The 25,986-nt window shown below is 44.0% G+C and overlaps 1 protein-coding gene across 3 annotated transcripts in view; it reads left to right on the top strand.

Moving 5' to 3' along the window:
- LOC128325234 (ethanolaminephosphotransferase 1-like) overlaps window positions 1-25,986 on the top strand; it is a 77,701-nt gene that overhangs the window by 40,905 nt on the left and 10,810 nt on the right. For all 3 annotated transcript variants that reach the window (XM_053250810.1, XM_053250811.1, XM_053250809.1), the window contains one exon: window positions 23,902-23,950. In XM_053250810.1, coding sequence (XP_053106785.1) covers window positions 23,902-23,950 — 49 coding nt within the window. The remainder of the gene's footprint in view (window positions 1-23,901; window positions 23,951-25,986) is intronic.

The raw sequence follows: 25,986 nt of genomic DNA, 5'->3' as shown, positions 1-25,986 counted from the left end.
AAAGAAATAAGAAAAACAATGCTTGTATTACTTTTTTGATACAGAAAAGCAATGCTTGTATTACTTTTTTGATACAGGGCAATTTGCTGGAGCTGGGTTCACATACTAGTTATAGTTCCCTCAGTTTTCATTGTGACAAAACCTAAGGTTATATCGTGTCCCAGGCCAAGCCAGGATATCCAACAAGGCAGGGATCCAGGACCTCAAGGGACACTGACCTTGAACAGCTTCAAAGTGAAAAGGTCAGGAGGACCTTGGATAGCTCCAGACAGGCCACAAGAGTGCTGAGTATAGCAAAATAACAGGAGTATTACTCCAGCACCTGCTTGGAGCAGATGGCCAAGTTTTCATGACTGCTGCCCAGGTAGCATGGATTGGCCCCACCCCTTCCCTGCAGAAGGATCTGTTGGTTAAAGGGGCCTTGCCCAGTTTTTCAAACTTTGGCGGCACTGTGGGACCTCTGCTTGGGCTGACAGGTCCTTGAGGGACTCCGCTGAGTCATAGGATGAAGTCAGGGCCATATCCTGGGGTCATGGGGGGCTGGCTGACTCCAGTTCCCCTGGGCCTTCTAGTGGAACGGAGTCCCTGCAGCATGGAGGTCACCTGGTCTGGGATGTAGGGGCTTCCACCCTGTCTTTTCTCCTGAAAAATCCTAGGGGGGTGGGTGGGACGGGGATTCTGGATGCAGCATCATGACAAGTAGGCCTCCCATGAGAACTGCCACGTGGAAGCCATCACAAACAGCCTCTACATTTTGACAATGCTGTATATCAGTTCTGAAGTGGAGGTGGTTTATTATTGTATGCAAAGTTTCCATGTGATGGACAGATGTTGTGGCCACTCTCTACAGGCATGGGACAATACATGTGTAAGCCCACTTCATATTCTAGTCTCTGTGTAGTGTAGGTCACCTGCTAGTGTGATTTCAGCTAGTCTCCTTATGGGAATCATAGCCTATAGCCAAGCTCTCAGTGGGTGTTTGTGAGACTACCATATTATAGCTGGTGGCCTACATGCTGAGGAAAATTACTCAAAGGTAATGGTCACTTTAATTTCAATGGGACTACTCTGAGTAATTTTCCTCATCACATCAGCCATTAACATTGGCCAATGTGATGTGCAGCATTATGTCACTGTAATGCTTTGCCCAGGGGTTCTGTGGACTCATAAACAGCCCCGTGTTCAGAACCAGTGGTTGTGCAAACAGTGCTCTCACAGCTTTCCCCATTCATAGCAATGGGGGAAACTGTGATACTGTTGCTTGCGCAACCACTAGATCTCTGAGGTGATTCATGTTCCCTCACAACTGGGTCTTCTGTGTAGGCTCAGTAGCTCCACAGAGGAATACATAGGTTCAATAGGCGTCTCCGGTATTCTGAGTCATGCGGATAGCATCGATTAAAATAGGCAGGAGAGTGGCTTCCCTCTCACTTCCTTCTTGTCTGCCATGCTAGCTGCAACACAAAGGTTCTTGTTCCTATTTCCCTCTCTTTGTTCCTGTGAAAATAATTGCATTTGTTTACTGTTCCGGCTTGACTTGGACTGTTCTCTTAACTAGTCTGTACGGATCACCCTCTGAACTGATCAGTTTGTGACTTTCAGTTTTTTACTTCAGCCCTTTCTGTGACTACCCCTTTTGGATCTCTACTTAAACTTGGTGACTCTGTGATTATTCTGGTTTTGACTTGGCCTGGCCCTCACTTCTCTTTGTCTCATGGCTGTCCATATAACTTTCAAGCACTGTAAGACCTGCAGAGGTACTTTACCATCCTCTGACAGGCATGATGAATGCCTAATATGTTTGGGGGCTAACCAGAATGTGAATGCTTATAAAATCTGCCTCACGTTCAGCAGACGAGAAAGTGCAGAGAATTTAGACTCAGAGCCGTGCTTTATGAGTCTGCGCTCCAACCCCCAATGCCAAGGCTGAGTCCGACAAAGTTATCGACACAGATTCCGATTGAACTTTTACATCAGCCACTTCGATGTTGAGCTCCTCTAAACAATGCTATGACTCGACCTTTAAAGAGCCTGCATCCATTGACAAAGATGATTGTCTTTCCCATACATTTAGATGGCCTCGGCTAAATTTTACTCTAAGAGGCCCTCCAATGAAGCCAATGCCAGCCTCTGAAATTGAAGCAGTAGGATCAGGCTAAGCAGTGGGGGGGGGGGGTATGATAAGGCCCTGAAAGTATCATGCACACATAAGAACAGTCCTGCTGGATCAGTCCCAAGGCCCATCTAGTCCAGCATCCTGTTTCACACAGTGGACCACCAAATGCCACTGGAAGCTTACAGGCAGGAATTGAGGGCATGCCCTCTCTCCTGCTGTGACTCTCCTGCAACTGGCATCCTGCCTTTGAGGCTGGAAGTGGCCTATAGCCCTCTGACTAGTAGTCGTTGATAGACCTCTCCTCCGTGAAGTTATCCAGACTCCTCTTAAAGCCTTCCAGGTTGTTGGCTGTCACCACATCCTGTGGCAGAGAATTCCACAAGTTGATTAGGCGTTGTGTGAAAAAATACTTCCATTTTCTGGTCCTACATATCCCAGCAATCAATTTCATAGGATGACCCCTGGTTCTAGTGTTATGTGAGAGGGAGAAGAATCTCTCTCTTTCCACTTTCTCCACACCATGCATGATTTTATAGACCTCTATCATGTTTCCCCGCAGTCGTCTTTTTTCTAAACTAAATAGCCCCAGGTGTTGTAGCCTTGCCTCATAAGAAAGGTGCTCTAGGCCCCTGATCATCTTGGTTGCCCTCTTCTGCACCTTTTCCAGTTCTACAATGTCCTTTTTAAGATGTGGTGACCAGAATTGTACGCAGTACTCCAGGTGTGGCTGCACCATAGTATAAAGGCATTATAATATTAGCAGTTTTATTTTTAGTCCTCTTCCTAATGATCCCTAGCACGGAATTGGCCTTTTTCACAGCTGCTGCACATTGAGTTGACACTTTCAATGCACTGTCCACCACAACCCCAAGATCCCTCTCCTGGTCAGTCACTGACAGCTCAGATCCCATCAACATATACTTGAAGTTGGGGGTTTTCGTTCCAATGTGCATCACTTTACACTTGCCAACATTGAGCTGTATTTGCCAGGTTGTTGCCCACTCACCCAGTTTGGAGAAAACCTTTTGGAGCTCTTCACAATCCGTTTTGGATTTCACTACCCAGAAGAGTTTGGTATCATCTGCAAATCTGGCCACCTCGCAGCTTACCCCTACTTCTAGATCTTTTATGAATAAATTAAAAAGCACCGATCCCAGTACAGATCCCTGGGCGATTCCACTTCTTACTTCCCTCCATTGTGAAAACTCTCCATTTATACCTACCCTCTGTTTCCTGTCCTTCAACTAGTTAGCAATCTACACATGTACTTGTCCCCTTATCCCATGACTGCTAAGATTCCTCAGGAGTCTTTGATGAAGAACTTTGTCAAAAGCTTTTTGGAAGTCCAGGTATACTATGTCAACTGGATCACCTTGATCCACACACTTGTTGACACTCTCAATGAACTCTAAAAGGTTTGTGAGGCAAGATTTACCTTTGCAGAATCCATGTTGGTTCTCTCCCTGCAGGGCCTGTTCTTCTGTGTGCTTTACAATTTTATCCTTGAGGATGCTTTCCATCAATTTGCCTGGAACGGAAGTTAAGCTAACCAGCCTGTAATTTCCCAGCTCGCCCCTGGATCCCTTTTTGAAAATGGGTGTTGCATTTGCTACTCTTCAGTCCTCTGGTACAGAGCCTGATTGCAGGGATAAGTTAAATATTTTAGCAAGGAGGTCGGCAATTTCACATTTGAGTTCTTTGAGGACTCTTGGATGGATGCCATCCAGCCCTGGTGATTTGCTAGTTTTCAGTTTTTCCAAACAGTTTAGAACATCATCTCTTGTCACTTCTATCTGACTCAGTTATTTAGCCTCCATTTCCGAAAAGCCTGGTTCAGGAACAAGTATATGCTCAATATCCTTTGCTATGAAGACTGATGCAAAGAACTCATTTATCTTCTCTGCAACCTCGATATCCCACTAATAATCCCTTTCACTCCCTCATTATCCAACCACCTCCCTGGCAGATTTCCTGCATCTGATGTATTTAAAGAAGTTTTTGTTATTCCCCTTGATGCTTTTAGCTAAATATTCCTCAAACTCTCTTTTCCCCTCCCTTATTGTCACCTTTCATTTCTTTTGCCAGAGTTTGTGTTCCTTTCTGTTCTACTCATTTGGTCAGGCCTTCCAATTCCGGAAGGAAGTCTTCTTCCCTTTTATGGCTTCCTTGACTTTACCTGTTAGCCATACTGGCATCCTCCTGGACTTAGTGGTACCTTTTCTCCTTTTGGATATACAGTCTAACTGGGCTTCTAGTATTGTGGTTTTGAGTAAACTCCTTGCATTCTAGAGTGAAGTGACTGTCCTGATTTTCTTTTTCAGCTTTCTTTTCACCATACTTCTCATTTTGGAGAAGTTTCCTCTTCTGAAATTCAAAGTGTCTGTGTTAGACTTCTTTGGTGATTCTCTCCCCACATGTATGCTGAATTTGATCACACTGTGGTCACTGTTCCCTAAAGGGTTGGTGACACTGACATCACGCACCAGGTCCTGGGTGCCACTCAGAATTAAGTCAAAGGTTGCCTTCTCTCTGGTTGGTTCCAAGACCAACTGTTCTAGGGCACAGTCATTTAGCATATCTAGAAATCTGACCTCTTTGTCATTTGGAGGGTGATAGCACATCCCCAGTAGCACGTTCCCTTTCAGGCCTTGTATTGTCACCCACAGGGTTTCTGTGGAAGACTCCAGTCCACCGAGGTTTTCTAGCTTGTTAGATTATATCCCTTCTTTAACATACAGTGCTACTCCACCTCCAAGGCGCCCCTCCCTGTCCTTTTTATAGAGTTTCTATCCAAGGATAACAGTGGATGTCACACATTTTAAGGGATTTAGATTTTATAGAGCCTCAAGGAGCATCCTGAGGGAAAGACATTTGGCCAAACAGTTATCCAGGGATAACATTCTATAGAGTTTATATTCAGGGATAACAGTGTCCCACTGGTTCTCACAGTTCCACCATGTTTCTGTTATGCCCATTATATCTATTTCTGCATTAGCAACCAAGCACTCCAGCTCACCCATCTTGGCTCAGAGGCTTCTGGCATTGGCATATAAGCACCTATACGCTGAATCTCTTCCCTGGACCCCACAGGACCACCCTAACTACCCTGCCCTTTACCTTTCCTCCTGGCAACACACTCCTTCCAACACATAATGCATAAAATGCCTGGCTGTTGAGTATAGTCACCTCTGGCTATGCCATTGAATTTGACCTATCAGTATATGGTCGTACCGTTTGGCTTGTCTATGGCACCCCACATTTTCACTAAGTTTATGAGCATGGTTATTGATCATCTACGCACAGAGGGCATCTCTACCTCTGCTTGGATGACTGGCTCATAACTGGGGAATGTGGAACCTCCCTTCATTCTGATGTTCAGTATAGTTCAGTCTCTTATCACAGATCTGGGCCTGTCAGTCAACTTCAAGAAATCCAACCTGACACCTCAACGCTGTCTTATATTGTTGCTTACCTGGATATGCCTACTTCCCAGATGACAGGAAAACCTCTATCACCAACCTGATCACTGTCTTCCTGGCTGCTCCCAAGCAAAGGACTCGCTTCATTCAAGGCCTTCTGGGCCTGATGGCATCTTGCATGACCATGGTTTCTGCTCTCCACAAATGTTGTGAAGTGAACAGCACTGTCCTCCAGGACCTCTTTTACCTCCTGGGACACATCCAAAGTGGACTTGTTTGCAACTCAGGGCAATGCCAAATGTCAGTTTTTCTGCTCGAGAGCAGGCATAGGACAAAGCTCCCTAGGGAACACATTCCATGTCCCCTGAAAGGAAAGTCTTTTCTACATTTCCTCCGTTCCCTCTTCTCTCCAAGGTTCTGGGCAGAAACCTTCAAGAAGGGACTTGATGCATCCTCATTTCCCCTTGGTGGCTGAGGCAACCCTGTTCTCCGACCCTTTTGAGTCTGTCCAAGGGTCAACACTGCCACCATCTGTTGAGAAAAGTCCTATTATCTCGGGAATCCAGTCAAGTTTTTCACCATGCCTCAGAAACCCTCAACCTGTCAGCATGGAGGCTAAACTACGAGATCAACTCCTACTCAATGAGAGGAAGGTGTCCACCAGAAAAAAATTACATGTGTAAGTGGAGACATTTCACATCTGATGTCTCTGCACATGGCTTTGACCCCTTCTCGGCCTCCATCTGCTAGATCCTCCTTTACATCACCTCCCTTAAGAGAGAGCAACTTTCCAACACCTTGCTTAGCTGCTATCTTGGCTTGCCTTCAGGGTGAGATGGCCACTCAGTCTGCATCCACCTGGATTCTAAGTATTTTCTTAAGGGTATTAGTATCCTTTACCCTTCAGTGAGGGAACCTGTTGAACTGTGGAGCTTGTCTCTAGTGCTCTCTTCATTAAATGAAGTGCCCTTTGAGACCTGAAGCACCTTTCCCTCAAGGTTGCTTTCTTAGTAGCCATTACATTAGCCAGGCGAGTTAGTGAACTCTCTGTCTTAAGGGCCAACTCGCCTTACACTAAATTCTACACAGACGCGGTGGTGCTTCACCCCAACCCCAATTTTCGTCCCAAAGTGGTTACTGGCTTTCACCTCAGTCAAGACATCATACTGCCTCCCTTCTTTGTTGACCCATCTATGCCTCTGGAACAGTCCATGCACTCATTGGACATTCATAGATGCCTCCTTTATTACCTAGACAGGATAAAATCATTTGGGAGATCTAAGAATCTAACCGCTATTCTGGCCCCAACAAGTGGTCTGCAGTTTCCAGACAAAGACCCTCGAATTGGCTAGTAGAAACCTTCTTTTCCTGCTACAGACAGCAAGGGGTCCAGCCTCCAGGCAGGGTCTTGGCCCATTCCACCAGGGCCATGGCTACTTCTGCTGCCCACATGTCAGGGATCAGCATGACTGACATCTGCATAAACTGCCATATGGTCCTCGAACCTGCCATTTGTAAGGCACTACACTATGGATCTCCGTTCAGCTGCTGAGGCCAACTTTGGTCGGGCAGTTCTCAAGAAAGTGCTCTAGCATGCTAGCTCCCTCCTCCATCACCAGAGCTAGCTACTCACCCAGTTGTGAGGAGACATAGATCACCTCAGAGATAAACAGATTGCCTACCTTTAACAGGTGATGATTCCCTCATGATTCATGTTCACTCACAACACCCACGTGACCAACCCCACTGCTAGTGTGCACCCACAGTGTTCTGCTCTTACCTGTCTTACCTGGACTCCATCATGCTTCGTTTTCTGTCACATTGCAGTGGTTGATTCAGGAACTGATAGGGAAAGTGCTCTCCCGCCTTTTTAAATGGAAACTGTCTGTGTGCCTTGGATTGCCGAAGAGCATCTATTGGAGCTATGGATTCCTTCACAGAGGTACTAACATGGATCACCTGTTACAGGTAAGCAACCTGTTTTTCTGAACAGTATTGGAGCTGCTTATGAGTCCACAGCAGCCCTAGGGTGGAGCATTATGGTGGTGTAATGTTGCACATCATGTTGGCCATTGCCCACTGCCTCATGTTATCTGAGAACTGTTCCTTAATTTATATGAACATGTTTATACACATTTCACGACAGTGAGCTTCATTGATTTTAAGGGATTTGATTTGCATTTACATTTAGGACTATGGCCAAAGAACAGACAGAGAGCTATCTATTATTTGACTGTAGTTCAGTGGTAGAGCTAATGCTTTGCATGCAGAATGCTTTACATATTCTAGGTCAAGGGATCTCTCACACAACCGTTCATTCTCAGCACTGTCGGGCTGTCTCACAAGTCTGCAGCAGCCCCAGCACAAATCACACTATCGCTAGAATGCTGTGCATCATGTTGGCCATTATTTATCTAAAGTGCCTAGGAATTGACTGGGTACTGAATATAGATTAAAAATAAAAGCCAGGTCCTACAGACTTAGGTCCAGACTAGTTGTGATATCAATCAAACTGTTTTGTCCTGTGTGTTTGAGGTTTCTTTAAAAAATGTAAATAACTGTGGGGGAGTTCATGGAGGGGAAGAGGTTTTAACTCTTTGCCCCAGCCATATTCTTAATCTGAGTCAGAGGTCCCTTTGTACAGATGCTATTTATATTGGTGGGGGGAGGGAAATACGCAAGGCCAAATGCCATGATTAATGTTACATCTACTTTGGCTATTAGAGTATAAAAGGCATGGCACATTAATTAATAGGGAAAAATAAGAGTAGGGGAAGGGAGAAGATGTTAGCCCTAGGAAAGCCAAGGTAAATCAGTGAGTACTGAAGAGCCAGTTAAAGGAACTAATTGCCAGAAGGGAGGCTGCAACACAAATGACCCATTCAGCTATTAATTAGACTTGTAAAAGACTACATTATTTAGCATAGGAGGTATTATTTCGGAGAATTATTTTACCCATTCTATTAAATGTATAATATTAAATGGATAACATTCTTTTACAAGTCTACTACAGGCAGACCTCATTATACATTGAACTGCTATTCACAGTATTGTATATTCACAGGTGTCAAATAGACACCTGACCTCCTTTTCCACGGATACAAAAGGGTTAAAACCCATATATCCGTGATTCCTAGACAGCCGGAAATTACTGCAGAGGTCGTTGCCGGCTGCCATTTTGTCCAGAGGAGCCATTTTGTAAAGAAAAGTGGAAAAAATAGTGACTTTTGGGACCATTTGGGACTTTTGGGGGGCATTGCTGGACCCTGGGAGGCCCAGGGAGCATGGTATGGCACTTTATTTGGCCCGTTTCCCCCTTTTAAAAATGCTTTTACTACATTTCTTAAGAGCCTAGGAACCTGAGTCCAGGAACCCATAGACAATGCCTCTTTATCTGTGATTTCGTTACCTGCAGTAATCTGTAAGAACGGAATCCCCACAAATAATTAGATCCACCTGTATAAATTTTTTTCTGCATGAATAGTGTTAGACTAGCCAAAACCCCAGCTAAATGGTTGTATGAACAGAGAGCGTTTCTCTTGAGCAAGCCCCACTAAAAGCTGTGTAACTCTCATTCATGTTGATACTGTAGAACTAATGAGCAGAGGGATGCAGGCAAGTCTATACTGGAGCTACATTTGCCATATTGGTCCTATAAAATGTTTAATCCCCTTAGTAAGTTAAATTAGCATCTTGTGTGATCATTATGGCATTGGGGACAAGAAAAACAATGCATTTCTAAAAGGCTCTCATACTTTTTATGATGGTTTCCCAGGCTCCCCAAGAGAGCCATTAGATACTAATTGGACATCACTTAGCCATTTGGTGGCATTTATTACTCACTGCTGAGCATTTGACAGTGACCTCTGATCAATACTTGGCAAAAGAATCTGAGTGCAAAGTTCTGTGGATGTTTGCACTTATGGAAACTCAACAGTACACTCATTAATTGCATTTTTAACTCCAGCCTTTTCTAATTGTAAGAATTCAAATACTGAGGGCAACAGTGAAATTTGTACAGGTCTTCAGTTGTAGGAGTGAAGTTTGTACCATTTTTTAAATAGTTCACTTCCTTCTTTATGAACCTTTCAGTGAAGACTGCTCCAGATGTTATACTTTGTAACATCTGAGATATTGGCTGATTTCGGACATAACACAGAACAGATGTCCAATGGACCTATGGTTCTGCTCCCCACCACAACTCTGTGCATTATGCGAGACTGCAGAGAGGAGGGAGAACTGGCTGCCAGGCTTCCTCTTTGATTGATGGACAGCTGTGGCAGCCAATCAGAATGGAGAGAGGGAGGAGCTTCCTTCCCTCAACTCTGGTCCCAGGAAAGGCTGCCTCCCATTACTGAATTTGGACTTAATGGAGGCAGCTGCAAACCAGAGGCCCAAGCAGCGAACCTCATTTCAACCTGAAGGTTCAAATTGGAATTTGGTGAGTGAACCCTCAGGTAGAGTTAGGGTCTGAACTGTGGTTTTCTGCATTCGAACGTTCAGGTTTGGGTACCTCTGGATGCTCTGCCTCCAGTTCCCTCTTATGTCCAAATCTGGTCATAATGTGAGCTTATTTCGTACCATAGCATATTAGGGAGAAAGCTAGACTAGAACTGTTTTCTTTCGCATGCTAACATTCTGAAGGGAGCCTTTACTTGTGGAGGAATAATCAGGCATCTAGCCCACCACCTATAGCCTGAAGTTGTAAATCTGTAATGTCTAGGGAGGTTTCACATAGTGTTCAAGTAAAACAGATTGCTGAGAAAATGTTTCTTTCTTTTTGGTGCTAGTTTCTGCTTATCTCAGTAATAAGGGTAAGAGCTTTGCCCTCTCTCCTCCATTTCTCTTTTTCCTTACTGGGCAACAAGACTCAGTGCAAAAACACAGCTACAGCACCTTCCCTGACTTTCTCTTAGCCTGGGTAAGTGGCATTGCCAGAGTGTCCCTGAAAGCTGCTCTAGGCAGGGCATCTCACATTGCCAGAATGCAATACATCCCTGAATGCAGAACTGATGCATCTGACCCCAACAGCAAGTAAAGTGAGGATACCCAAAATGTGCCCTCGAGCTGGTGTGGACTCCTGATGACCACAGAGCCCTGTGGTTGTCTTTGGTAGAATACAGGAGGGGTTTACCTTTGCCATCGCCTACACAGTATGAGATGATGCCTTTCAGCATCTTCCTATATCCCTGCTGCCCGATACAGGTGTTTCCCATAGTCTGGGAAACATACCAGTCGGGATTTGAACCGGCAACCTCTGGCTTGCTAATCAAGTCATTTTCCCGCTGTGCCATTAGGTGGCTCCAAATTGAGGAGAAAAAAGTAAAGTGTGTCGTCAAGTCGATTTCAATTCCTGGAGCCTACAGAGCTCTGTGGTTTTCTTTTGGTAGAATACAGGAGGGATTTTCCATTGCCTCCTCCCGTGCAGTATGAGATGATGCCTTTCAGCATCTTCCTATATCACTGCTGCCTGATATAGTGCCAGCGGGGATTTGAACTGGCAACCTTCTGCTTGTTAGTCAAGCATTTCCCCGCTGCGCCATCACACTGTTTCTCATTTGACAAACACAACGTTGCCACACTCTTCCTTCTGTATGACTGCAAAGGCTGTATATATGCTTGTTCCACTAGCGGAGGGAGGCCAGCGGCGGCCCATATCCGGCTGCCATGGCGGCCCCCCTCACCTTGCCCTTTACACCTGACATCAGACATGGGTGGTTAGCCACGCCCCACATTCAGGAGCTAGATCGGGGCCAACACTGCGTTCGCAGCATGGCCAGGATCAGCTCTCCCTGCCTTAGAGCCGCTCCTGGCCGTGCTCTGAATGTAGCGCTGAATGCAGTGCCATTTAACTCCCGAATGGGGCCCCGTGGCCCCGTTCGGGAGTTAAGCCACGCCCCCCGCGTCTGACATCAGACCTGCGGGGCATGTCGGATGGAGAGGCATGGCCTCTGAGGGGCAGCGGTCCAGGTTCTTTGGACCCGGTCACCCAATGGTGGCTACACTCCTGGCTTGTTCATAAAGGTGTCAATGGCAAACTGCCCTGTTCCGAGCAGACAATTTACTGTTCTTCTTTTTCTCCCCCCCCCTTAAAGACCAGCATGATCTGAAACTGTAATAAAGACTGATTGATTGACTGTTAACACCTTTGTGAATGAGCATGTCTTCAGCCTCTAAATTCATGCAAAAGAAGGGCATTCTGGAACAAAATACATGAGGAAATACATTAACACAGGGAAAACTCAAGACACCTCACCTGCATTCATAAGAATATAAATGAGAATTGAGGCAAACTCTCTCAAGTTTTAGAAGGCAAGAAGTTGGTTGTGGTCATTGTGTTCATCCTGGCGAGAAGTGCACTTCATATAAAGAACAAATGGTTAGTAGCTAATGGTCTCTGGCTGCTAATTTCAGCCTGAGCCCGTTTCTGCTCTTCTTGGTTGCTTCTCTTTTAACAAATCATACTGTAGGGTTGCAGCAGGAAATTTAGATTTAACCTCAAGCATCATTGTTTTGTCTCATCTCTGACCTAACACAATGCAGATGTTTAACTGTTATATGTAAGTCAAGTTTTTATTGCAAGGCCCTCTACACTTAATAGAAGTCATAAATAAATGCAGTGTAGATTAACTATAGGGAATTCTAAGTGCAGCAAGCTTGAAAATGTACATGAAGGTATTCAAAAAACGTGAGCTGCTGCTTCTTGTAGGCGATCATCCAGATGTTTTATACAGGACAGCTGTGGTCTCTACTTTTAGGAAGCAGAAAGGAAAATGAGGGAGTGATTACAATGTTAACACAATAAACAATGTGGAGAGTGACTTCTGAAAAAGATTCATATACTTAAGGCTTTTCAAACAAGAAATGATCAAGTTTATATATACACCAGGCCTGTACAGAGTAAGCTTGTGGGCTGATTCTGGCCCTCTCTGTGTTTGTGGCCCCCTGGGGGTATTCCAAATATCCATTGTTCACAGCCCTTTCCAACATCTGTGTGGGAACATTTAAGGCCTGTCCAAACTTATCAAAAGTAGAAAGGTGGGCGGAAGGATGTCTGTGTCACTTTATTGATCTTCCTCTCAGAGGCAGTTTTTCAAACTGTTCCAGCCAGGCAGCCATGCTGCATGGCTTCCCATTGCTCAAGAATCCAGGGCCATATAGGGGAACCTGGCATTTGCTGGAAGGGGCACTAGTTGGCGCTGTGCTTGGCTGGCATCTGCTGCCTTGTCAAAGAAGATGACCAGCTCTCTCTAGGACTTAGTGGCAGAGTGTAGAGCTGCCGCAGAGAAGCTCAGGCTGCATGCAGCCAAACTCCTACATTTACCAGTGCACCAAAATGCAAGCTTCTCCACTAGGTGGCCTTCAGGACAAAAGAGGGTTTCAATGGGAAATCTAGCCTTATCAGACCTTTTGGAGCCAAAATTATTCCTTTTAAGAAATAACCACCACCACAGCTCCAAATTCACCCTGCATCTGACAGGTGGTGGTTTGCTACAACTGGGGCAGGATTTCAGTCTTTGGCAAGTGTTTATGGCAGGATTGCTGCCACTCTAAGCAGGCCCGTTGCCAAATGGTAACATGATGTGTACCTGCCACACCAAAAATTTCTCTTTCCTCCCCAGCCTCGCTAACTGTTTTTACTGAACATTTTATAACTTGCCTCCCCTGACTTCTGCAATCTCACCCCCAAAATTTTGAGGCTGGCTGCAGGTCTGACTCCAAGTATGAGTGTAAGGCACATGAATGACTTTATCTGTCTCAGGCTTAGCTTCCTTCACTTTGTCCTGTTATCTGCTGGCCTCTTCTATTGTTTGGAGTTGTAGTCTGATCCACCAATCTGGCCCTACCAGATTCCTTTTAGTCTATGAACTGCTGAGACATATGTGAGGTGGGGAGAGAGGGAGAAGGTAGCAAATGGGAGTACAGAGAGGAAATGGGAATAATGAGGTTGCAGATAAATCTGCAGTGTGAAGAAAGAGCAGGTGGTTCAGAAATGGGGCGGCACAGAGACCAACAGGTGAGAAAAGAGAAAAATGGAGGTACATCTGGAAAAAGCAGTGGGTTGCATGGAGAACAAGAGAGGACACATGTTTAATGGAGCTGCAGAGAGACTTGTAGTTCGTAAAAGAGGGAAAATAAGGTGTAACTGAGATGGGGATGCAAACGTTAATAGACAGAGATAGGACAAGAGAGCATGCTATGGGATGAAAAGAGAAGAAATGACTCTGGGGTAGAGACAGAAAAGGAGGGAGGTGGACAAAGTGGTTGAGAAGGACCTATTGTGCTGCAGAAAAAACAAAGCATATACTATGGGACAACAGAGCTTAACAAAATGGGTTAAAAATAAACCAACAAATCAACATTGTAACAAAAATGCAATTAACAGTGAGGTGGCCCCATAAAAGTGGCAGGCAGGATCCAAGGCTCACTGAAATTAGTGGGACTTAAGTTAGTCATGACTGACTTGCTTCATTTTTTCAGTGGTGCTTAATCACGACCTACTCAAAGCATTCTAAAAGCCTTCCTGGGCCTGCCTACGGAGTGCTTTGAGTAGTGCAAATGACTAGCAGCAAGGCAACTGGCATTGTCTTCCTTAATGTGGTCATATTAAACAGACAAGATGCCCACCAGATAATGATAAAATGTATGGAAATTGAATAAAGATGGGTAGTAACTGAGATGGTATATGCCAAGCCCAACTTCCTTTTCCAGCTGCCTTTGCTGACCCTTTCCCCCACACTTAGAGTCTGCTCCCCCCACCCCCGGCATCTCATTTGTTCCCTTGGGACTCCTGCTTCTGTCTGCTGTCTCCATCTTCACCCTTCTTCCCCACCTCAGCTTCCTCCTTGTCCCCTTCCCTTAAGTCCTGTTCAGTTGTAGTCCTTTCATCCCTTTGGCTAATGTGGAACTCCGCAAATGCTGGAGAATGACTCCTTGCTGTCCTGAGTCCTGCACTGTGAGTCCTTTGTGTTTTCAGACAGAGCTGTGCAGATTGCTCCTCACCCCAGGACATCACCTTCTTTCCTGACTCTGCTTCCAGTCTTTGCCTCTTTCCTTAGAGTGAGATGTGTAAATTGCTAGACAAGCAACTGAGATTAGTGGTATATTGGCTGCTGCTGTCATAAAGGCACTGATGTCTCCTTTGAACAGGTTAACACTACTGATATTTTCCCATGCAGTTCCTAGCAGGGGTGGACAATTGGGGGAGGGGGGAGAGAAAGAGTCATGTGAAAGATTCACATGTCATGTTTCATGTGAAGAGTCATGTTTCACATAATCTCTCTTATGTGAAAGATTCAAAGTTCCCCAAACAGTCTATTATCTCCCCCCACTCTCAGCCCAGGGTTTAGGCATTATTTTCCTGTATACATCCTCAGAGCAGTTCAGTAGAACAAAAGCCGACAGATTCCCAGAGAACTTGGAACTTTTTGGTGAAGACAGCATTGCCGTCTTATTATTTCAGTTTTCTTTTTTGCTCTTCTACTAGTTCAGGGATTGTCAACGCTGTGTCCCCAGATGTTATTGGACTACAACTCCCATAATCTCCAGCCACCTCCCATAATCCTCCCATAATCCTTGGGCATTATGGGAGTTGAAGTCCAATAACATCTGCGGACCCAACGTCGAGAATCCCTGCTCTAGTTAAGTGGGTGGTTCTTTAAGGATGGAGTAGATGATACACTGGAGATCCATGATCCCATCTTTACATTTTGGTTAAAAAGTAGCCAGGAGGACAGAGTTCAAATTCAGATTGGGATTGTGGTACTGGGGAGAGGAGGGCTAACTCATTCCCCTTGTGCTGTTTTCCTAATCAAAACTGCTCATGCACCTGCTATTTTCATGGAGAAAATGCTGAGAGGGAGAAGGGTAATCCCGTCAAACACACACACACACCCCTTCCTCAGCACAACCATCTTGATTCAAATCAGCTCTCCAGGGTGCTTTTTACAAAATAGTGAAGCACCTCCTGCATCATTTCTACTCTGGAGCCTAAAGTTGGTGGCTTACATAATGCGCAGCATCAAGTCTCCATCACTCGCCATCTGAGGGCTGCTGCAGAATCCTAAGCAGCCCCAATGCATCAGTTGTGCAAGCAGTAGTTTCCCCCACTGCAGCGAATAGGGAAGGCTGTGGTCGGGCTGCTTGTTACAGCTTGTTTAGAGTAGCTTCAGGACTGCTTATAGTAAGAGTGTACAGCAGCCCCAGGGCAGAACATTACAAAGACATAACTCTGTGCATTATGGAAGCCAATGTATCTTGAAGAAATATTTTTTTCATTAACTTAGAATACAATAGTAATCAAAATCCTTGTTTTCTAAAATACTACAATATTGCTGAACCATTTACTTTATCATTTGAGATTCAAATCTTTTAAAATACTGCACCTGAAGTTTTCTTTAAAACGATAATCCTTCTGCTGTTAGTTATGTGCACCAAATTTAACATTAGCAAACTCATAAATTCTACCTATTCATTTTGCACAAACAGAAATAGTTAGCTAGTCATACTGTGAAAATACAGAAAAAGAGCCTCTTTCAAAACAACCTATAATCTAGCTCGTACACATAATAGAAGGATCTTGATTAATTTTAAAAGAGAGGGTTTTTTTCTTTACAATTTTCTTTTGAATACAGGAGAACTGAATCAATTGCTATTTGTATCTTGATGTGGACACATTTAAGAAAATGAATACCTGGGGGGAAAAAAATCACACTAAGATTTACATTTGGAGTGACATTAAGATTCACACTTGAGTAGATGGACTTTAACTGATTTAGTCCTCCACCAAATTGATTTCAGTGGCTGACATCCAGACTAAATTAGTCCTCAGCAGTCCTACTGAAATTAAGTGCAAGTGGACTTCGCTATGTGCGGTTCTGCTAATCGTGACTTCGCATTTGTGGTCCACAAGAAGACACCCTACTGTGGTTAAAACCCATGTATCCACAGTACCTAGAAGGCTGGAAATGACCATAAGAGGTCATTTCCAGCTACCATTTTGTCTGCAGGAGCCATTTTGTGGCTCATTTCATCAGAAAAATGGGGTGGGGGGATCCATGATTCTCCCCACCACCATTTGGGACTTTTGGGGAGCATTGCTGGATGCCAGGAGACCCGTGGAGCATGGTAGGGCACTTTATTTGGCCCATTTTTGCATTTTTGGGTGATTTTCCAATTTTTTTAAAGTCTGGGAACCTAACTCCCATGATCCCATAGACTTCAATGACTCATTATCTGCAGTTTCGTTACCCATGGTAATCCGGGGGAATGGAACCCCCATTGATAATGAGGCCCACCTGTAGACCTTTAAAATAACTCCTGAGTAGTAATATTCAGTAAGTTATTCTGGATGTCAGCCAGTGATGCTAAAAACAATTTTTAGTATAGAATGCCTGTGACTGGAATGTTTCTATTTTCTGGCTCAGGCTATAGACAGAATTAGATTAGTTTAATACAATGCACTATTATGAAATAAATTACAGGTGGTCACTATAATGGCTGAAGGCTATATCTGCACTGAAGTTCTGTATTGGATGTAATACAGTACTTATTACTGTCATGACATTATAATTAATTTTAAATAGATGTACAAATTGTTTAACCCATTCCATGAACATAAGTATCTTTCCCTTCTATGACCAAAAAAAATAAAAAAAAAATTGCTCAAATGTCATTTTCACTGGCCTTAGCTCTTCCTGGATAAACTTTCTCAAGGTTTTATGATATACTTAAACATCTTTTCCCCCAGCATTCAATTAATAGGAGGACATTCAAGGAAGGGAAACAGAACTTAAATTGGTATAAAGAGGTATCAAAATGAGATTAAAAATGGTGTAGTTAACATGATTTAGATTCATTGGCAAAAAAACAACCTCAGAATGGGCTATGAGACAGCTTAGAAGGTGCAACTATTAACAAATTGATTCACATACAACTGACTGAAACCAATAGGGCCTACACCAGCAGAACAACTTTCTGTTTGCTTATCTTAAGATTTAATTAAGGTGATCAATTGCAAATGCGCAGAACATATTCTAGGCTTTGTAGCATAGCCCCTATTCAAGGGTGACCGTGCAGTATCCACCCCACAGGTAAAACCTAGCTTCTAAGGAATAAGCATGGTGCAGTTCTTTATCAGACACACCTCTTCTTTACAAAGGCTGGACATACACCAGTTCACTAAATTGGGGAAATGTGCGTCCTAGAGAGAGGGGACTTGTACATGAGCTTAAAGACATGACAGGCATAGAGAAACCTCTTGTACTTGGCTAGGAAATCTGATTAAAGTTTTAAGGCCAACCTGTAAACGTACTAAGCGTGGGGGGATGCAAGATTGCAGAGAAGCCCCTGGTCACATTGCCTTGGGACTAGATAGCATGCCCCCCCCCCTCTTTTCTTGCTGTTTCCTGCTTCTATTTCATTGTGTACATTTGGCCCCTGAGAGGTGCTGTAACTGACTTCTTCCACTGACTTTCCCATGTGGCCAGTGATCCTTATCTGTAGTTCAAATTGCATGTTACATGGGAGATCCCCTGACCCCCCCCCCCCCCCACAAATGAAATGTAGCTGCTGGTGGTGCCTGCCAATTTAGAGCTGTCCTGGGAGAGAGAGTGTAACCTTTTCAATCCCATACAGTTTCTCTGATCAAAGATACATGACATGCCCTTCGGGGGTGGGGAAGGTGCCTGTATTTTCTTCCCTACAGGACAGTTTGGGAGCAATTTTGATTGGGGAACTCCTCTCCTCCACAACTGAACCAATCAAATTTGTCACCTCTTGTAGGTACTTTTTTCTAAAAGAGGCTTTCTAGCATGGAGAGCATTTAGTTTGGTTATATGTCTGCAGGGTTCCTGCTTTACTAGCAGTGCTACTGTTGCTGCAGCCACCTTTCACCATAAGGTACAAGCTGTGGAAGAAACATGCAGAACATTCCATGACTTACTTACTTACTTACTTATTTTATTTATTTATTTATTTATTACACAGTCAGGTAGGTATTATTGACTGGTTTGTTTTATCCAGACATCGAGTCCTTTCCAAGGACCTGGGATGTCAGAATTTTGTTATCAATATAGTTCTTGTTGTTATTATAGATATTGTCGCAGAATATAGGCTGTTCCCAGTAAAGCTGCTTTTTGTAATTGGCTGATGGTGATTTCTGTGGCCCCTATGGTGTTGAGGTGCTCTTCAAGGTCTTTTGGAACTGCACCTAGGGTTCCAATTACCACTGGGATTATTTTGGTCTTTTTCTGCCACAGCCTTTCAGTTTCAATTTGTAGATCTTTGTATTTTGTGATTTTTTCTATTTCTTTTTCTTCTATTCTGCTATCCCCTGGTATTGCTATGTCAATTTTTTAAACTTGTTTTTCTTTCTTCTCGACTACAGTTATATCTGGTGTATTGTGTGGCAGATGTTAGTCTGTTTGTCGTTGCAAGTCCCATAATATTTTGCCATCTTCATTTTCTTCAACTTTTTCAATTGTATGGTCCCACCAATTTTTGGCTACAGGTAGCTTGTATTTTTTGCAGATGTTCCAGTGTATCATCCCTGCTACCTTGTCATGCCTTTGTTTGTAGTCAGTCTGTGCGATCTTCTTACAAGAGCTGATCAGGTGGTCCACAGTTTCATCTGCTTCTTTACAAAGGCGGCACTTGCTGTTTGTTATGGATTTTTCTACTTTTACTCTTCTTGCATTTGTTCTTAGTGCCTGTTCTTGTGCAGCCAGTATTAAACCTTCTGTTTCTTTCTTCAAGTTGCCATTCTTAAGCCATTGCCAGGTCTTGGTGATGTCTGATTTTCAATTTATATTGTGCAAATTTTGACCATGCAGTGGCTTATTTTTCCTTTTTCTGCTCGGTTCTTGACTTGTTCTTTCTTGTAGGCCTGCTTTGTTTCATTGGTGTTGAATAGTTTCTTATTATTGACCATTTGAAGTGCATCTTCTTCACTGTCCTTGATATATTCTTCAAGGCCTCTTTTCTCCTCTTCTACTGTTTGATGGACTTGCAGCATTCCTCTTCCACCTGAGCTGTGAGGGAGGTATAGCCTATCTACATCACTGCGGGGGTGTCGAACATGATTGATGGTCATTATTTTCCTGGTCTTACAATCTAGCATCTCTAGCTCTGCCTGGGTCCAGTCTATTATTCCTGCAGTGTATCTGATAACAGGTATAGCCCAGGTGTTTATGGCTTGTATGGTGTTCCCGCCATTATGGCTTTTATGGTGTCCCCACCATTGAGTTTGGACCTTAGGATTTTTCTAACTCTCTTGATGTATTCACTTCCCATTTTTCTTTTAACTTCAGTGTGTGCAGAGTTATCAGCCTGGAGAATGCCCAAGTATTTGTAATGTTCTTTCTCTTCCAGGTTCTTGATGTTGCTTCCATCGGGCAGTTCTATTCCTTCTGTTTTTGTTGTTTTTCCTCTGTTCATTATTAATGCAGCACACTTGTCTAGTCCAAACTCCACTGCTATATTGCTGCTGAATATACAGACAGGGTTTAGTAGTGATTCGATTTCTGACTGGGACTTTCCATACAACTTCAGATCGTCCATGTACAGCAGATGGTTGATTTTACTTGACGTTTTAGATATTTGGTATCCGAGGCCTGTTTTGTTTAGTATTTGTGAAAGTGGAGTCATGGCGATTACAAACAACAGAGGGGATAGTGAGTCCCCTTGGGAAATACCTCTTCTAATGCTAACCTGCCCAAGTGTCTCACCATTTATTGTTAACTGTAATCCACTTGCTCATTGCTTTTAAAAAATAAATATCTGAATGTTTTTGCTGACACCGGTTGTTTCTAAACATTTAGTATTCATGTGTGAGGCAATGAATCGAAGGCTTTCTTATAGTCAATCCATGCAACACTTAGATTTGTTTTTCTTCTCTTGCAATTTTCTAAAATCATTTTGTCAACCAGCAGCTGGTTTTTTGTGCCTCTGATGTTCATGCAATTTCTTTTCTGTTCAACTGGAAGCTGTTTGTTAGTTAATAAGTGTTGCATCACTTCATCTGCTATTATTCCAGTTAATAATTTGAACATGGTTGGCAGGCAGGTTATCAGTCTATAATTACTTGGAACGGCACCTTTTGCTGGGTCTTTCATGATGAGATGAGTTTTCACAGTTGTTAGCCATTGTTCAATATCACCTCCTTGCAAAATGTGATTGAACTGTTTTGATAGTTATTTATGAAGGCTTGTTAGGTGTTTAAGCCAAAAGCCATGCAGTTGATCGTCGCCTGGTGCAGTCCAATTTTTAATTTTCTTTGCTCTTTTACTTATTAATTCTGGTGTTATTATTAGATCTTACATTTGTTGGTTACATTTTTGACCACTTTCACCCAGCCTGCTTTTTTATTATAATCTATTGGACTGTTCCATAATTTCCCCCAGAATTGCACTGTTTCCTCTTTATTTGGTGTTTCTATGTTTCTTGCAATTTCTCCTTCTATGCTTTGATAGAAACAACTCTGATTCGACTGGAATTGGAGATTCTGCCTGTGTTGTGTAATTCTGGCTTCATATCTACTAATCTTCTTTGACACTGCTGTTATTTGCTGCTTTATTATTTCCAGGACTCCTCTAATTTTCCTTGAATCTAGATGGAATTTTTGGATCAGATACTCTTTGGTGTTTTCATTCTTCAGCTTCTTGTGTTTCATATCTTTCAGTTTACTAGCATCTGATCTAAGCCTGGTGATTTTATTTTCTAATCTAATCTTCCATTTAGGTGATGTAGTACTTTCTTTTTTTACAGGTCCATTGATCTTATATCCAAGTTCTTGTGTTGTTATTGTTGCTGCACTGTACATTAGTTGGTTTGTTTCTTGCAAATTATTGGTTGTTATTTCTGCAAGTGCAGCATTTATATCTTTTAATGCTTGAGCAAGTTGTTTTTTGGCAACTGTTTTTAGAGCTGCAAGTCGAACCCTGGTGGTTGTTTGGTTCATGTGATCAGTTATTTTTTGCTTTAGTTCTTGTTGCCTTTCTGTTAAACGGCATTCGGGTTTTTGAGGTGAAGGCAAAAGGGAGGTTGCCTGGTTTTGATTTTGAAACAGTTCAGCAACAGTGGCATCCTCTATTTCCAACACCTCCCCCATCTGCGCCTGAGCAGCTTCTTCAGTTGGTGATAATTCTTCTTCCATATCTTGAGCCTGTGTTGCTCTTTGCAGTCCTTCCAGCTCAACTTCTGTGAATACTTTATTTCTTATTATGAATCTTCTCTGGTCTGCTAGCCTTTGTTCTGTTATTTCTGTATCTGGATGCTTCTCTTTCCTAATTTGGTACATTCTTTTTAAATAACCTATTCTAGTTGGACTAGACTTGTAATAGCAGATCATTATTTCCTTGTTGGCATTTTTTGTATATTTTTTCCGGTTAAGCGATGTTTCTTCCAGTAACCTTGAAGTCTCCAGCCCTAGTTGCTCAACTGAAGATCCTGAGTCTTGTTGCCCACTTGCCACCAGATGTCCAGGGACTCCAGCACCTGGTGCAGTCCTTGTTGACCCGGGCGACGACCGATCCGGTATAGATTTATTAAAGTTACGTCTCACCATATTGTTGATGGGAGAGGCACTCTTCGTCTGGCTCCTCTGGAGAGACCTGTCCAGTGTTTGGACCTCTGGCATAGCTCTCACCTTCCTTAGAGCACGCAAACCCCACAACCACACCAAGGCAGTGCTTCACTGGGGGATTATCTATATAATTAATTCTCTTAGCCGGTGCGTGTCCTGAGGAATTTGGCGGCGGAACTCTCACGACACATTGTGAGAGTTCCTGGGCCCGCCCAGTGAGAGTTGAGAGAGGGAAGAAAAAATGGCGGCGGTGTGAGCAGGCTGCAAAACGGCCAGAGGAGGTGGCTTGGGCTGGCTGCTGGGAGGTGGCAGAGGCGAGATGGCCTGTCCTGTCCAGGCCAGTCCGTCCCAGGTATGGAAGAGGTGGCGGCGGTGGTGGCAACCCGACCTGGTGGGAGGTGGAGGTGACGGCGGGAAGGCCTGGCCTGGCTTGGCCAGGCCATCCCAGGCATAAGAGGTGGTGGTGGCGGCCCAACCAAGCGGGATGTGGAGGCGGTGGGACAGCCTGGCCGTCCAAGATATGGAAGAGGTGGCGGCCCGGCCGGGCCAGGCCGTCGGAGGCAGGAGGCATCAGAGGCCGCCGCCGCCGCAGTAAGAAGAGACTGGGGGAGGGGGCCGGAGGGAGGGGAAGGGGGGCAAAGAGAGTGGGGCTGGAGGGAAAGGGAGGGGAGGGGTGAAGAAAGTGGGGCCGGAGGGAGAGGGAGGCAAAGTGGGGTTGGAGGGAGGGGGCAAGAGAGAGTGGGACAGGATGGGGGGGAGAACAGCCAACGCCAAAGAGCGCACAGATGCTCTGTGCGGGTCGGCTAGTTGTTGTTGTTGTTATTTATTCGATTTCTATACCACCCTTCCAAAAATGCCTCAGGGCAGTTTACATAGAGAAATAAATAAATAAATAAGATGGCTCCCTGTCCACAAAGGGCTCACAATCTAAAAAGAAACATGAGATAGACACCAGCAACAGTCACTGGAGATACTGTGCTGGGGGTGGATAGGGCCAGTTACTCTCCCCCTGCTGAATAAAGAGAATAACCACATTAAATGGTGCCTCTTTTCCAAGTTAGCAGGGGATGAGTGTGATTTTTATCCTGCCCTTCCTTCAAGGAGCTCAAAGCAGCATACAAGGTTCTTGTCCTCATAACCACCTTGTGAGAGAGGTCAGAGTGTGATTAGGCCAAGGTCAACCAGTGAGGTTCATGGCTCCAGCCTCAGAGGCATGATGCCTCTCAATACCAGTTGCAGGGGAGCAACAGCAGGAGAAAGGGCATGCACTTACCTCTTGCCTCTGGGGCTCCTCAGAGGCATCTGGTGGGCCACTGTGTGAAACAGGATGCTGGACTAGATGGGCCTGATCTAGCAGGGCTGTTCTGTTGAGGGGGGTGGTAAATTTCAGCCTTCATAGTCCTTGTCAGAAACTAACTATTGCATCGCACTAACTCTTTATATGTACCATGTGTATATTTGTGTGCGCTCTTGGGAATGGCTGGTTTGAGGAGGTATGTGTTGAAACATGGCAGTAGGTTGCATTTAATTGTCATCCTGACATGCACATGTGTGCACAATCCTGCTTTGGGTGTTGAGTTATCTCATATGGCCAGAAGAGTTTTCTCAGTTCATTTTCCCATCTGACCATAGATAGTCCTGACACTCGGCACATGCACTAGTACACACGCATGCACTTAATAGACTAGGCTTAGCAAGATCAACTTGTATAAACAGCTATATTAAGTCAACGATGTTTTTTTGTCAAGGCCATGAATCACTATTTATACATTTTCTCTTTCTAGTCTGCTGCATATTTCTTTCTCTTCCACAGATGCTCTACAACATTCACATGTAAGTGAACATAAGTAAATGAAAAGAATGCGCAGTCATCCTGCTTAAGTCGTTATGCCTCTTGCCTTGCCTTGTAGCAAAATGAATGTTGTGTTTCTATGTGTTCTATTTATTTCAGCCAGCTACTTGTCCCTAAACATATTACTGTGTGTGTCGTCGTACATCTGATTTTCACAATGTTTCCCCCATTCTTCTCCCTTGCTGCCAACTCTTTGCTTTTCTCTTCTTTGCTTAACCCCCAGACTCACTTGGTTCAGTTCCATTATCATAACATTATGAGGCTGTATTCAAAAGTTATGAAGTTCTGCACGAAAAGATGGCTGGAATAGATTTCATTTTTAATTACAATTAACATTTTGTCTCGACTAAAGCAAAGAGGTGTTTCCCACTTTTGGTTTCCTTCTGTACCTGCTTCACTGAGTGGCAGCACAATTGTATGCATCTTTACTTAGAAATAGGTCCCAGTGCTTTCAATGGGATTTACTCCTTAGTGCATGTGCATAGGTTTCAGCCTGGGATAAGTAAATTATTTGCATTTGGCATATAGACTGCAAATAAAGATCAATTTGTAATGCTTAGACAAGATGCTCAAGTAAAAGTCGCCTATCAGTGTAGGATTTTTCTCTTTTTACATTGCCACGTGTGTTATCTGATCTGTGGACTTAACAAAATTGGGTTGGTTGCCTATTATTCTAGAAGCAATAGCATATATCAGAGCCCTTCCTATCAGCATGGTTTCTTAAGTTTTAGTGAGCCCTTATTTACATACAAACAAGCATAAACAAAACACCTCAAGAAGCGTCTACATTTTTGTAATCCCATTTCCTCTAAATACTGGATTTGATTAGCAAATCACTGGTAATTAGGGGAGGATTTCATTGAGTTTTTGAGCTAGTAGGTAGTTGCCTACACACATTCTACATTCTCAGTAACCAAGAGAATGATAGTCAATCAACATGTTCAGAAAAAGCACATGACAGAGTTATGTAGAGACTGTACTACTTCAGGAATCAATCAATTCTAGAAAAGCACAGGGCTCTGTGGGCACCAGGAGATCTCTGTGGGCACCAGGAGATCAAAATCAACTCGACAGCACCCTTTACCTTTAACATGCTAGGCTAGATCTTTCTCCCTGACATGCTAGTTCCCTGAAACTAGGGGAAGCCTCTGAGCCAATATCTGCTTCCGGAAATTATAGTCCCAGGAGAGTTACCATATTTCTGTTCTGAACATGTACAGTGACTGATTCTCTTAGTTACTGAGAAAACTGTCCCACAAACTGCTCAAGGGAATGTGGGCAACTTGAGCACCACCCACATCCCAGTACACATGTAAGCACTGCCAATAGGGCGACAGTGCTCTGTCATAAGTATTCCCTGCATGCAGTTACATGGTGCGATGTCCACTGAAAATAATGGGCATCATTTTGGACAACTGTGTGCACAGCAGTGCTGTTCTGTCCTGCAGTGCAGCCCATTGGCAGTGCATGCATGGATGTGGGAGCACAGGTAGCTGCCAGAGTTGGCAGCACAGATAGTGTTCAAGCTACCTGCGTATATTTGCGTGGTATGCCAACCATTGAGAATATTGCAGCATTCTTGCTAGATCACAAACCCAATAACCTAGTTATCATATGATTGCTAATCTAATCCAGGATATGTAAAACTTGGGTTTTTAGACTATGTTTTATCAACAATACCCTGGAGAGAGGAAGGGCTCTTCTACTAAGATTATTTGAGGCAGACAGTAGTGAGAACTCAACAGCTCAAGTAAGGGGAGGAGGGGATCAAAAGTACAGTAGCGCTTCCTTTTTCTAATTCCTTCCTCACCCACACAGATTTGAGTCACCACCTGTACCACTGGGTCCTGTGCTGCTGCTTCTGAATGCCAAGTGGTCCGTGATAAAACATTGAGCATCTAGGATTTAATCCTGGAGGAAGGTGTCAAGAGACGGGTGGATGAGCCGAGAGTAGTTGGTCTCTCCCTCAGCTGTTCCCACCCAGGGTTTCAGTACCGTGCCAGTGGGCCAGGAGTGT

This window comes from Hemicordylus capensis, chromosome 4 (assembly GCF_027244095.1).
Source record: "Hemicordylus capensis ecotype Gifberg chromosome 4, rHemCap1.1.pri, whole genome shotgun sequence".
NCBI classification, from domain to species: Eukaryota; Metazoa; Chordata; class Lepidosauria; order Squamata; family Cordylidae; genus Hemicordylus; species Hemicordylus capensis.
The sequence above is the reverse complement of the archived record's forward strand: the minus strand, read 5'-3'. Positions and strand labels throughout refer to the sequence as shown.